The following is a 14,789-nucleotide window of genomic DNA, read 5'->3' on the forward strand; positions in this document are numbered from 1 at the left end:
TATTCTTTTGTATCCAATTGCATCTTACGGTATTTTACTGTATATTTAACGTATAATGTGCATTTTTCGGTGTTTTATTAAATTTTACTGTAGTGTATGACCTTTATTTGATTTAAATAATTGAAGTTCTTCAATACATTGCTTGGTATTTCTTCATCACAAACCAATCTGCAGAACATGTTTTGTATTTTTTTATATTTTCATATATTTTATATGGTGCCTGCTATACATTTGAATGGTGTCAATTTGTGCATTATAAATTATGGTGACCCTCATCATTTTTCTAATATATTGTGAGAGGAAAGGTGCCAGCACTCTTGTGTAAGAAAATGAAAGTCATATTGTGCTACTTATTCCTTTACAAATTTTTAGAATATTCTCATTTTAGAGTTGCCTACGCTAATAATTATTTTTACTAATTTCGTGCTAGTAGAGTACTTCTGGTACCGGTAGAGTACTTCTGACACTTCGAGTGCACTGATTTCATATAGTGAATTCAATCTTTGAACCAATGAATATTGAACATCACAGTAATGGTCAAAGTCATATAATGCACACAATGAAGGCAATTACAATTTAGTAACTTAGGTACTTCTTCTTCTTCTTCTTCTTCTTCTTACAAACAAGGATTAGGCTTTAACCTATTCCGACTCACATCTAGCCAATTATTCAAATAAACATAAAAAATCCTATTATTGTCAACGCTTGCGTGGTCTGCCAACATCTCTTTTGGCTACTGGCTGATAATTATAGACTTTTGTACTCATTATAGACTTAGGTACTTATTACACAATATAACATGTAGGGCTAATAAAACTTGGACACATAGATAAATAGATAATAAGCACTCGGTCTAGAAATAATACTCTAATAAAAATATTGAGAACTTGGACTAGATAATTTTTTAAACAATCTATTAATAAGAAATTAAAATTCAAATTAATTTCAAGTTCATAACAAATTCAATTTCAAAATTACAATCATTACTAATAAGAGGAAATTTATATAAATTTTATGAGAGATGAAGATGCTGATGATGATGATGATGATGCTGGAGATGATTCTGACAATGAAGATGATGATGATGACTATGGAGACCAGGGTGAAGAGAAAAGAAGATTCAAAAAAAAAGATAATAACCTATATAGAATCACCGGCGGAAAGATGGTGGGTATCTATAATATCTTACGGTATTTTACTGTATATTTTACGTATACTGTGTATTTTTCGGTGTTTTACTAAATTTTACTGTAGTGTATGACCTTTATTCGATTTTAATAATTGAAGTTCTTCAATACATTGCTTGGTATTTCTTCATCACAAACCAATCTGCAGAACATGTTTTGTATTTTTTTATATTTTCATATATATTAAATGGTGTCTGCTATACATTTGAATGGTGTCATTTTGTGCATTATAAATTATGATGACCCTCAACATTTTCCTAATATATTGTGAGAGGAAAGGTGCCAGCACTTTTGTGTGAGAAAATGAGCTAAAGTCATATTGTGCTACTTATTCCTTTACAATTTTTTTAGAATATTCTCATTTTAGAGTTGTCTATGCTAATTATTTTTACTAATTTCGTGCTAGTAGAGTACTTCTGGTACCGGTAGAGTACTTCTGGCACTTCGAGTACACTGATTTCATATGGTGATTTGCAGGGGTGCCCAGCCCCCCCAAGGCCAATGGCGCAAGCCCCCCCCCAATTCAAGTGTAATGACCCCCCCAATCCATGTATAATGACCCCCCCCCCAAAGTACCACAACTCCCAACTCTTTAGTTTTTAACATTAGTCAGTGTATGACAATAAAATTCACATCTTAAGGTGCTTACAGATATACGCGCCGCGAACATGAGCAATTCACTTTTAATCAGCTGATGCCAAGCTTTTTATATCTGTATTTTACCGTTTCTGTAAAAATACAGATATAATCAGCTGATTAAAAGTGAATTGCTCATGTTCGCGGCGCGTATATCTGTACACACCTCTACATTCTAATCTTCCAAAGGACATTATTTACCTTTGGTCTTGTGAGGAATTCTTTCTGTTTTCATAATATTGTAAAAATATATACCATCGTTTCTTATCTCTTTAAAATAGAAATAAAGTATTTTTTTGATATTATTTTTGAGACTAGCAGTGCACCCGTTCTTGTTCGGGAGGACTAGAAAGAACTTCATTTTACATCAGGAAAAACTACATGACACATATTTAATAGGATATTAAAAGATAAGTGAGGGAGGCTTTGCTTTTTAAATGTTAAGGTTACAAAGTTGAATAATAATATCATTGATAATTCTTTATTGCAAAAGAATATTGCATAGCAATCTTGGTAAACATTCATACAAATTTGGAACGATTTTATTCATACAATATATAATGTCGGCAAGTTTAGGTATTCTAAATCTAACGAGCAATTTCTGTTTAGATGTTTTGATATTTAAATTTTTAGATGTTTATATGTTTGTATTTCACCGGATCTCGAAAACGGCTCTAACGATTCTCACGAAATTCAGAACATAGTAGGTTTATAATATGAAAAATCGATTACACTAGGTCTCATCCCTGGGGAAACTCGCTGAAGGACATTAAAAGAATTTATTCATCCTTGGAAAAACAGCTGATAATTTCGGCGTCTGTTGATGATGGAAGTGAGTGAGCGAGTGTATGTGTGTGGGACTGAGACAAAATTATGACTCATCTGTTGAACTTTTGTACATAATTCAATCAGGTACTTAGTGACAGTTGTACAAAAGCCGGTTAAATTTTAATCCTGATTAATTCCAGTAGAACCAATCAGATAAGCTATCTTTTTGTGATGGTCTTCTGTGATTTGGTTCACGTGACATGAATCAGGATTAAAATTTAACATGCTTTTGTGAGAGAAATTTTTGCATTCCTCTGCGAATTAATCTCAATCCACTGTGATTAGATAGAACCTCTCTGTATGAACTATGAATATTTATTATAATTTCTTCTTTCGTAATAATTTTTATATGCTTTTGTGGTTACTCTAGAGCGGAGCACGGTGCCCCGATATTTATCATGAACTGGAATAGGTTGTCACTGATGTTGTGTTGTTGGTAGTATTTACTTTTTAACATTACAGGAGTAAATAACACAAGTCGAACAAAATGTATCTTCAAATGGTTTGGTTTTTGGAATAAAGATATCATTTGAACAAGTACATTTTGTATATTCTATCTATTAATACCAAATATCGGGGCACCGAGCTTTGCTCGTTATTTATTCATTGATAAACAGATTTATTTCATTGATAATCATTTCTTCAAAATGATTGGGGAAGTACTAACAGGCATAGCCCAAAACTGTTACTTACCCGAATTTTGATTTATTCACTACGAAAAATATATTTCGTCTGTGATTTATTCACAGACGAAATCATCATCTGTTTTTCCAAGGATGAATTATCCTTTTCATGTCCTTCAGGGAGTTTTCTCAGGGATGAGACCTAGTGCAATCGAATTTTGATATCATAAACCTACTATATTCCGAATTTCGTGAAAATCGTTAGAGCCGTTTCCGAGATCCGTTGAACATAAATAACCAGATAGCCAGATATAGAAATAGAAAAATATAAACAGATATACATAAATTGCTCGCTATTATAATAGGATAACAACTTATAGTCCAGTCAAATGGTCGTTTTTTCAGGAAACAGCCCCGAAATAACTTTTTTCGATGGTTCTATATATATTTTGGGGCGCTGAATTCTAATCTGAAATTTGCTGACACACCAGAAGGCGACTTCACCCCAAAATTTTGGATTTTTTTAAGTTTTCCATTTAATCTCGAGAACCTTGAATTTCTCGAGAAAAAGCATTCTCTATAAGTAAAGATAATAAATTTCCAATGAATTGAGTGGTCGCGCAGGACTACTTTTTGGATTTTATATCTGAAGTGTTCCACAAGATACGCAACTTTGAATGTGCGAGAAATTTGTGATATTTTCCCCATTCTCACAGTCTCGCATATGCAACGTTGCGTATCTTGTGGAAAACTTCAGATGCAAAATCCAAAAAGTGGTCGAGGTTGTGATGAATTTTCTCCTTTCACTCCCATGAAATATACTTCTGTTTTCAATACCGTTCAAAAGTTACAGCCAATTGAATGATAATCTTTATTTTCTCATTTTTCTTGCGATTTTACTGTTATTAAAGAGTCTCTAAAATGAGTACAATGCATGATAGGAACTTGCGATTGGTCTTATATGAGAGAAAATTTCATGCTCTATAAGCTGAGTTGCCCTAAATTGATCTTGCATTACTGTTTATATCGAAAAACTGTCGAGACTGTGAATATGAAAAAAATATCGCATATTTCTTGCAACAGCAAGGAAACTCAAACACAGGACCATTAAAAATTAAAATGAAGCAAAGGAAATCAGAATAATAGTGGATGATGAAGTTATAATTTATTTTTGTCAAAGATTTACCTCCAAACTCATAGGCTTAAAATTCCTGCATACAAAATATTATCAATTGTGCTTATGCTTTATATTGAGTTACACTTAGCAAAATATAACATTGTAAAGGTGGAAAAATTAACTACATTAGGATATCTCTATTTAATACCTTGCTTTTTTAATCATAATTCAAAATGTTGACATAAAATATACAAAAAATCATGCCCCCCCCAAAAATGTTGATGGCGCAAATTGCGCCATGCCCCCCCCTTGTGGGCACCCCTGGTGATTTGAATCTTTGAACCAATGAATATTGAACATCACAGTAATGGTCAAAGTCATATAATGCACACAATGAAGGCAATTAAAATTTAGTAACTTACTCATTACACAATATAACATGTAGGGCTAATATAACCTGGACACATAGATGGTTAGATAATAAGCACTCGGTCTAGAAATAATACTCTAATAAAAATATTGAGAACTTGGACTAGATAATTTAAAAAAATCTATTAATAAGAAATTAAAATTCAAATTAATTTCAAGTTCATAACAAATTCAATTTCAAAATTACAATTACAATTCTTATACTCAGCTTATATTATTTCTTGCACAGTATGGACTCTATTCAGGCTGTGCCGGGGTGTTGGTTTACATAGTTTTCGGATCTACTAGACAAATAGCGCTGGGTCCAACAGCTCTACTTTCATTACTGACCTATCACTACACGAGAGGAAAGAGTGCAGACTATGTGGTACTATTGACTTTCCTTGTCGGTTGTGTGGAGCTGCTATGTGGTATTCTACAGCTTGGTGAGTCAATGGAAGCCAACATACTTAAAAACGTTGAAATAAACTTTACAAAATGTCACTCTCATTTCGTGTGTCACTGTGTATCGTTGAACAATAATAGAGAATAATTTTTAATAATTTTGAATAATAGAGAATAATTTGTGGAAATTTTTCTCGAATAACTGGATTTAGTAACAGATACAACATTTCGCCGGTATTTCAAAAACTGATATAAATTTAAAAGTTGTAAAAGCCAAAATCAGTTTGGAGTTATTCAGGCTAAATGAAGTGGTTTCTTGTGGAACTATTCGAATAATGAAGTGGTTGCAATCTTGCAATTTTTCAATCAATAATAGATGGACTATAAAGATGATTAATAAAAAAATGGCCTATTTCCAACAAACATTTCAAATTACAAAATAGATACTCGAAACTGTATGGACTATTAAAAAATAACAATACTTGCTGATAATTATAAACTATTATTTAAAAATATACGGTAATACAAATAAGTTACAATTCAATTTTGAAATAAACGATAGAGCCAAATCCCAATCATTTCCTTCCATGCTTTGTATGGCGTTTCCAGTACAATACATCCTGTATTGTATCCTGTGATGTAATGTATAAATATAGTCCTAATATTATTATTGAAATAACAATAATTTTAAAGATGCAATAAATCAATATTATCATGTAGTGAGATTTACTTCAAGCCAATGTATTTGCTAGAAACTGTCATTTTGCGATTCATTTTGACATCAAACCACCAGCTGATTCAATTCAGTTTAAGCTTTCACTGTGCAAGCGACACTGACTTTATAACTCGATTCAATTATAAATCTATTCAATTCAACTTTTATAATAACGCTTTTAATACCTATTTTTCAGGATTCCTGGTTAATTTTGTGTCAGTCCCTGTAATATCTGGATTTACGTCAGCTGCTGCCCTGATTATAGCTTCAGCTCAGTTGAAAAGCCTGTTCGGACTGCGCTATAATGCCGAATCCTTCATTGAAACTTGGAGAGAATTTTTCAAACACAACGCTGAGACTAGACTATGGGATCTGACTCTGGGACTGTTTTGTATTGTCACTCTTATGTTGTTAAAGGTACTGTAAGTGGCTATTTCAATAATATTTCAATTTCTTGATAAGTTTCATTAATTTTATTGTATAGGGAGAGATTTTGTGGTATTTGTCTATAAAAAAAGAATAAGACATTGATGTTGTCAATTCCATTATATTTTGGTATCTTCAGTTTCCTTTACTTGGTGTATATTTATTTATACATTGATACATAGGTTACAATATAATTCTCAACTATGAATGACTGGGAAAGAAACAACAGGCTTAAAGTCCAAAACTGTTCCTTTCCCAAATTTAGATAGAAATTGTCAAAAATATACTAAATATATAGTACTCTCTTGCTATCAATAGCTCTTTTGCAGTTATTTTATACGGGTAAGCATTCCTGACCGGCAATTAGGAGGTACTGGGTTCGATTCCCGGGCTGACAAATTAATCTTTGTACGGTATAGTAGCGCTCATCGAATTTCTATCTAGCTGTTTACCCTGATGTTGTCAATATTTGCAGTAGCAGAAGTCTTCGGGGTGAATTACACAGCATTCAATTGGGATTTTCGTTTAATAATAATTAGTTATTTTTCATTACCGTAATGATTATACATTAGAATATGTTTACCCAAGTATTTCTTCAAACATTATTTGTAAATTCATAACTACATTCCGGTTTTTCTGAACCCACTTATAAAGCTAGGTGCATCCATACCTTTTTATTCCTTCATTTTCAAGCAGAAAAACTTACTAGGGATTAGGTGGGCATCATCTCAAGAAAATTCATAAAAAATAATCTTAAGAAAAAAATCATTTGAAGTATCTATCTGAATGACTTCAGTGAATCTATCTCGTTTTATCCCTTCATTAAGCACGCAAAAACATAATAGGGATTTATGTGGGCATCATCCTAAAAAATACTGTTGTAACAATTACAGTAATGTAAAATATCTGGAAAATGATTCAAGTGTATCAGATTTTAGATTGAGGACCTTCTCAATTTCGTATCCTAGACGCATATTCATTTTGCAATCCTTTGTAATTCATATAGTCCCTAAAATCTTTTTTTTTCAACACCTGGTCCTATCGGTTTCTTTTTCCAACCTTTCCCTTATTATTTTTCCCCATCACATCCTTTCATATCTACCGTCTATTTACTTTTTCTGATACCTTTTTCACCTTCTCAAGAAATGAAGGTTTTCCTAGTACATGGATATCCATAGCTGGAAAAACCCTTCAATCTTCCACATTTTTTTGTACCACTTTCTTTTTATTTTGTTTTAATGTGTAGCCTACTGTTGTTGTTTGCATGTTTTTGTTAATCTCTGTATCAAACTTGTACGTGCGTGTAAAATAAATTAGTAGATTTCTCACGTTTCATCTACATTTTTCAATAAGTTTTATTCCACATTTTTAATTTCTGTTCAAGAAACTGAACAACATACAACTGGTTGGAAAAGGAGAAACGTTGGAAGGTTGGCGAAAAACGTTGAAACAAATATTTTGGGCGATTTCAATTGGAAGAAATGCCTTGATAGTAGTGATCTGCTCACTGTTGGCCTATGCCTATGATCAAGCCAATGTTCATCCTTTCGTCTTGACAGGTAGGTAGGTGTCAAAAACAATTCAATATATTTCATTGAATAAGATTGAATTGGATTTCTATTAGCATCTATAAAATTAACATTTTACTTGATTATTTTTCAGGAGAAATACAATCAGGTCTTCCGAATATAGCACCACCGCCATTTCAAACTTTGGATGAAAATGGAGAAACAGTCGGTTTTTTGGAGATGGCAACAGATCTTGGATCTGGATTGCTGGTGATCCCACTTATAGCAATTGTCAGCAACTTGGCACTCAGCAAAGCATTCTGTGAGTCTATTTTGTTTTCCATTAAAAAAAAAACCCACCTACAATTTTTCCTCATTTCACTTAGTGACTGGAATAAATTTTTTCATATTGATTTATTTTTACAACAGTAAGTAAATTACTTACTCCTATAGTGAGGTCCACGTTATAATGGCAGTGGAGAAAGATGGAAGAACAGCGTTACCGCTTCTCTACCTTGCCACTATAAAATACTATAGAATATAAAATAAACTACTATTTATAAATACTAAAGGGCTATACTAGAAGGGCACTGCCTTCTATAAAATATAGCTGATACTGGTATATCTGATGTAATATAACTGTTCATTCTTGTTAAAAATAATCTATTATATTATTTATTCTACAAGGAAGTATATTTCTTCAAGCAATGTTATTGCTATCCTTGTCTATCATTCAACAAAGCAGATAGCACTCTCTTTTTCGCTTTGCTCTGATGCCAGATCTTCTTTTAATAATGTAGAATTAATAATCAACAAAATATTTCATCTTAATTATGAAAATTCATTATGAAATTATTTAAAAATATGATTTTTTGCTCAATCAAATATTATTTATTATTTTAAACGTGAATTAACAGTTAATATTACATTAATAAACCTGTATCAGTCACCGTCTATAGAAGACATTGACAAGAAAGAGGATCGGCAACGTTGATCTTCTATCTTTCTCCACTGACATTATAACGTGGAACTCACTATAAGCGCTACAGGCCGATGTGATCCTTGGCCTCCTCTACAAATAAGCCTATCCATTCACATATAATATAGCCACAATATAATATTGCTACATATAATAAATAATAGAGCTACACTATTATATTGATTTCGTCAATTTTTCACGATTATTTATCAAATTTTGATGTCCGTCCAGCTGATGGTGGACGTACCGATGCTACACAAGAGATGATAGCTCTGGGACTCGCCAATATAGTTGGATCCTTCGTCAAGTCCATGCCAATGTGTGGAGCCTTTTCTAGATCTGCTGTCAACAATGCTAGCGGAGTGAGGACAACTTTCGGCGGACTTTACACAAGTAAGGATACATTTCACTCTTAATTCTTCTCATTTTATACAAAACCATATCTGATAAGTGTCAAATTGGTGATTCAAAAATATTCAATATTAAGAATCACTAATAAATAATACTCAGTTACATTTTGTATATGCATATAATATATGTATATTGGTACCTGTTGTGAGGTCCACGTTATAATGACAGTGGAGAAAGATAGAAGAACAGTGTTGCCGTTTCTCTGTCTTGCCACCACCTTCTATGAAAGATAGCTGATAGCGGTACTTCTGATGTAATATTAACTGTCTATTCTTGTGTCCAATATAGGCTGATGATGCTAAAGCGAGAATGACCAACTAAATGTGCGTAATAAATAAAGAATACTGTACACGCTTTGACAAGTTTAACTTATTGCTGAGTCTGTCATTAATTCATAAATTAGTCAGGGGTCAAGATTTTATTTTTTTCTATGAGTTTCAATGCAAAAAATATCTGAAAAATATATGCTAATCATCAATAGTCATGAGAATAGAAGAAAAATATTAAATTCTGTTCCTGAACTAGTTGAGAATCTAGGATAAAAATATATGTTGAAAAATGAATAACTTGTCTATTGTAAGATGGTATCTAAAGGTACAGATATACGCGCCGCGAACATGAGCAATTCACTTTTAATCAGCTGACTATATCTGTATTTTTACAGAAACGGTATAAGATTATAGATATAAAAAGCTTGGCATCAGCTTTTAATATTGACGTTTATAAGCAAGAATTTCTCATGATTGAAAGTGGAAGGATTTTACTAGACAGTAAAATTCTATATTGAACAAGGAAGAATTATTATAGCATAAATTGACCAAAGAGTTTCCAAACTGCTTATACTTAATCGATTGAATATAAGGAATTAAACGTTTTTAAATATTTTGTAGCAGGTATTCTAGTTCAGTACTTAGTATACTCGCTCTAGGAGTATCAATGCCATATTAATTTTTGATAAAGATGAGATATTTTTTTAGGTATTCTAGTACTACTTGCCCTAGGAGTTTTAACGCCATACTTTTACTTCATACCGAGGGCCAGCTTGGCAGCCGTAATCATAACTGCAGTTCTCCATATGGTGGACATAGATATACTGAAACCAATATGGTCAACTAACAGTAAGTACTGGTAACATTTAAATCTCTTATTTTTCATGAATAGAATCTCATTGCTAGGCCTATATGGGAAGGATTTTGGAAATAAATAAAGATGTTCTAATCGATTAAAAAAATCTGGTGTGGCGCACTCACACAACTTTCCTTGCCGTTATGAAAATTTCCATTCTAATTTAAAATCAATCAGCTAACGAGATCAATTCTGCTATCTCTTACAGTGAATGATTTAAAAGAATCAACCTAGGTGCCTAGAATACATTCTAGGTACATTCGAACCAACAGTTGCCTCTCTCATCAAGTTTACATTTGAATAATCACATTTTTTCGAATTTCGAGCTTATTTTGAATATTAGGTGAAAATTTTACTGGAATTGTAGGAATTCCCATGCTCAATCTGAAGCCTGATAGTTGGAAATCTAAAATCAAACTTTGCATAGATGGGACGGAGCTCTGAAATTTTTACAAATATGGAACTTGTGGCAGTTCATAGAGCTTATCGACGACTATTTTAGGCATAAATTTGATCAAAATCGTTGGAGCCATTTTTGAGAAAATCGCGCAAAACCCTGTTTTTGATACCATTTTCGCCGCCATCTTGAATTGCATTTGATCGAAATTGTTCGTGTCGAATCCTTATAGTGTAAGGATCTTAAGTTCCAAATTTCAAGTCATTCTGCTAATTGGGAGATGATATATCGTGTACACCAGACGTACATACACTCATATATACACACACACATACAGACCAATACCCAAAAACCACTTTTTTGGACTCAGGGGACCTTGAAACGCATAGAAATTTAGAAACTGAGGTACTTTAAATTTTTTGGAAAGCAATACTTTCCTTACCTATGGTAATAGGGCAAGGAAAGTAATAACCGAGTTGTCTAGGATGTCTATTTAAGAGTGAATAATCCTCATGTATTGGTCAATACAATAATTCAAGTAACAAAAAATAATGACAGTGTCTGTATCCTTGATATTGAACTGATTATTGATATGTATTATTGATATTGAATGCTTCGGGTCGCTGCTGGTTGCTCGCCACTGCTCCTATTCGTGCTCTTTCCAGACTACCGTGAACCGAAACGAACGCTCTCACTAGCTCTCATTGTGAGCGCATAACGTGGGAACGTAACGCAGTTTCTTGAAGTGTCACCCGGCAAACCAATTTATAAGACGTTGTCACGTCAAAAGTGTGAAACTCATTTTTTCTATTCAAAAGCGGAGTGTAACTAATATAGGCCTAACTCACGGTATATATAATGAAAAATTATAATTTAAGTCGTTAAATGAAACTAAAACTGAATTTGAAATCATGTTATATTTTTGTTCAATTGCATTGCCTTAATAGAGTATGATTCAATTAAGAGTATTAATGTTTTTTATTGAAGACTGTTGTCTATAGAATTGATTGATTCATTCAATATTAGGCCTGATAAATTATTACTCTAATATTAATAATTCTTCAATTTCAGAATATGATCTCCTACCAGTAGCAGTGACATTCTTTTCCTGCCTGCTTTTAGGAGTTGAGGTGGGTTTATTGATTGGCATATTAATGGATCTCGCTTTTCTGCTTTATCATACTGCAAAACCTTCAATCAATGTTGAAAGGGTGGTGGTAAGTATAAATTATTTTTTGCTGAATAATAATAATATTATTTATTAATAGAGTCTATTCTATCACTTCAACTCTGCTAGCTCAAGTGTAATTTTATTTACTTCTGATATATTTATTTACTTACTGTCATATTATACTACTGAATATCAATTTATACTGGAATTAATCAACAATAATTCACACTTGAATTTAAAAAAAACAACTTGAATTAAAAAAAATTGAAAATGCACTTACTTTGGTAGTGACCGTCCGAGGACAGTCTGATGATGACCAACAACAGGTCGAAACGATCGTCACTACCAAAGTAAGTGCATTTCCACTCCAAAAGTGTTTTTTAAAATTCAAGTTAAATTTTAACAGCGAAAAAGTATGGATATGCAACAGAATAATTTACAGTTATATTATATTTACTTGAGATACTTTACATTATCGTTAGCAAATGTTAACTAACGTAACTCATCCGTTTAGGCTAGCATTTTCCTCAATTTTTCATTTCTATCACCTCCACCAAGTCTAAATTGGTGTGGGAGTGCCATAAAACACTCAGCAGGCTTGCAATACACAAATCTGTGCATCTTGGTTGGGTACCTGGCCATGTAGGCATAGGAGGTAACGAGCGTGCAGATGAGCTTGCCAAGCGGGGTTCCAGTATACCATTCTTTGGTCCAGAGCCAAGATATGGCATAAGCAAAACAACTGCCTTCCATACAATAAGTAAATGGTCCAGAGACTTACATCACCAGCAATGACAGGGTCACCCTGGTCAAGCACTCTTGGCAAAAGGCTGCTGGCAGACGCAAGCTCTTGCTTCACTGGTGAGACTGGGTAGAGGTCAGGTTATTTGCCCTGTTGATAGTTGGTAGTTGGTAGTTTGCCCTGTTGGTAGTTGATTGCCCTGATAAATGAACACGGTCTCTTCAGGAAACATCTCCACACAATTGGACTCAGAAATGGATTTCAATGTATTATTATAAAATGTTTTGTTATTCAATTAAATTTTCTATGTAGGATACAAATTGTTCTTACTGGATGGTAATCCCAAGAGGCAGTCTTCTTTACCCAGCAGTTGATCACGTGAGGAGCAAAATATTCAACAAGACCTTCAGCAAAACTGAGGAGGGAATCCAAACTAGAACAATCGTTTTCGACTGCTCGCATATCTCAAAAATCGATTTCACTGCTGCTCAGGTAACAATAAATCATATTATATCATTGAACAATATTATAGGTAACAATATTATTCAGGTATAAACTGAAAAGAGTACTTACAAGTAGGCTAACTAATACAGAATATTACAAATACAAAATATTGATATTTAGATTTCAAAAAGTTGTACTTTTGCTGGTGATAATTTTCATTAAATAGTTATAATATTCATTTTTATATTAAATCATCTATATAAAAGCGAATTGACACTAATTCACTCACTCACTCATTCATAATCAACAGAACTAAAAATCTACTTGACCAAGTACATTCAAATTTGGCAGGCTTGTTCAGTTGGCCATCTATAGAGGCTCACTATAAGAACGGATTTGAAAAAAAGCCCAAAGATACACCTAAATTCTGAGTTTTTCTGCGTTTTCTCAGTTTTTTCAAGAACTTATATTGAACTCAGACCTGGAGACAGGCTGATGATTAGATTACTAAGAACGGATTTGAAAAAAGTCCAAAGATACACCTAAATTCAGAGTTTTTCCAGCGTTTTTCTGCGTTATCTCAGCTTTTTCAAGAACGTATATTGGACTCAGACCTAGAGACAGGCTGATGATTAGATGGTGTTTGAAATCAATTGAATTTAATGTGTGCTTGTGTACAACTCTTCTAGCTGGTACCGTACCTGTATTCTAGGTACCTTGGAATAGATCGAATGACGTTTTAATTTGTTGACGTGGAGAAGCTTGGAAGTTCATGCGAAGGGACTCGTGAATATCCATGGAATTATGGATATCCCCTTCAAATTTTATATGTTTTTCTATTCAATTTGTTAAAATGTTAATAAGCAAAATTACTTGATATGAATTTTAATATAGGCTATATTTTGTAAAATTTATCTTTCAACTCTATGATTTTCTTTGAATTCCCTGATTTGAAAAGAATGAATATTTTTCTCTTAAATTGAAAATAAATATTTTGCAGGGACTTCAAGACATGCTGAAGGATATCAGAAATCAGAAAATGCAACTAGTTCTGTTGTATGCAAACGAAGAAATGGTTCATTCTGTGAAAAACCTGTGTCCGCAGCTGAAAGTTGCCATGTCTCAATTGGAACTACAAACCATACTAGCAGAAGACTTTGTTTGTAAGTAATATTAAGTCATAACGTCAAATATTACTGAATTTCTTTAATATTACACTATAGTGGATTAGGAGAGAAAGTGACATTTGATTTACGGTGAGGCAGAACATTCGAAAGGATCCTTCTGCCGGAGAAGTCATAAGAATATGTTGAATATAGTTTAAAGCCGTCGGTCCCGGCTGCCTAAAAAGCAGTCGTTAGGTCATGTCAGAGGCCCTGAAATTGATCAGTTGCGACCTGAAAACTCTGATGATACCAGACCTGAGACACACGATATTATTATTATTTATAAGAATATTAATTTATTTATTGGATAGGGCAAACAATACAATAGACGGAAAAGAAAAAATCTGGTGTGGCGCACTCACACAACTTTCCTTGCCGTTATGAAAATTGATCACCTGACGCTAGTGTTCCTGGTAGTCAGGAACCAGTGTTCCTGGTTCCTAGTAGTCACCTGACGCATCTCAAGTCTACTAATCAAAGATTTGAGCCAGCTGGTGACAG

General features: G+C 33.1%; 2 protein-coding genes across 3 annotated transcripts in view; one reads left to right on the plus strand and one right to left on the minus strand.

Moving 5' to 3' along the window:
• LOC111047410 (putative leucine-rich repeat-containing protein DDB_G0290503) overlaps positions 1–14,789 on the minus strand; it is a 54,233-nt gene that overhangs the window by 38,021 nt on the left and 1,423 nt on the right. The window lies entirely within an intron of this gene.
• LOC111047411 (sodium-independent sulfate anion transporter) overlaps positions 1–14,789 on the plus strand; it is a 33,038-nt gene that overhangs the window by 14,499 nt on the left and 3,750 nt on the right. For both annotated transcript variants that reach the window (XM_039434639.1, XM_022333162.2), the window contains exons 3-11: positions 5,050–5,245; positions 6,116–6,336; positions 7,730–7,904; positions 8,008–8,175; positions 9,064–9,225; positions 10,221–10,361; positions 11,837–11,982; positions 12,991–13,170; positions 14,123–14,285. In XM_039434639.1, the coding sequence (XP_039290573.1) occupies positions 5,050–5,245; positions 6,116–6,336; positions 7,730–7,904; positions 8,008–8,175; positions 9,064–9,225; positions 10,221–10,361; positions 11,837–11,982; positions 12,991–13,170; positions 14,123–14,285 (1,552 nt within the window). The remainder of the gene's footprint in view (positions 1–5,049; positions 5,246–6,115; positions 6,337–7,729; positions 7,905–8,007; positions 8,176–9,063; positions 9,226–10,220; positions 10,362–11,836; positions 11,983–12,990; positions 13,171–14,122; positions 14,286–14,789) is intronic.

Source organism: Nilaparvata lugens, chromosome 8 (assembly GCF_014356525.2).
Source record: "Nilaparvata lugens isolate BPH chromosome 8, ASM1435652v1, whole genome shotgun sequence".
Lineage (NCBI taxonomy): Eukaryota > Metazoa > Arthropoda > Insecta > Hemiptera > Delphacidae > Nilaparvata > Nilaparvata lugens.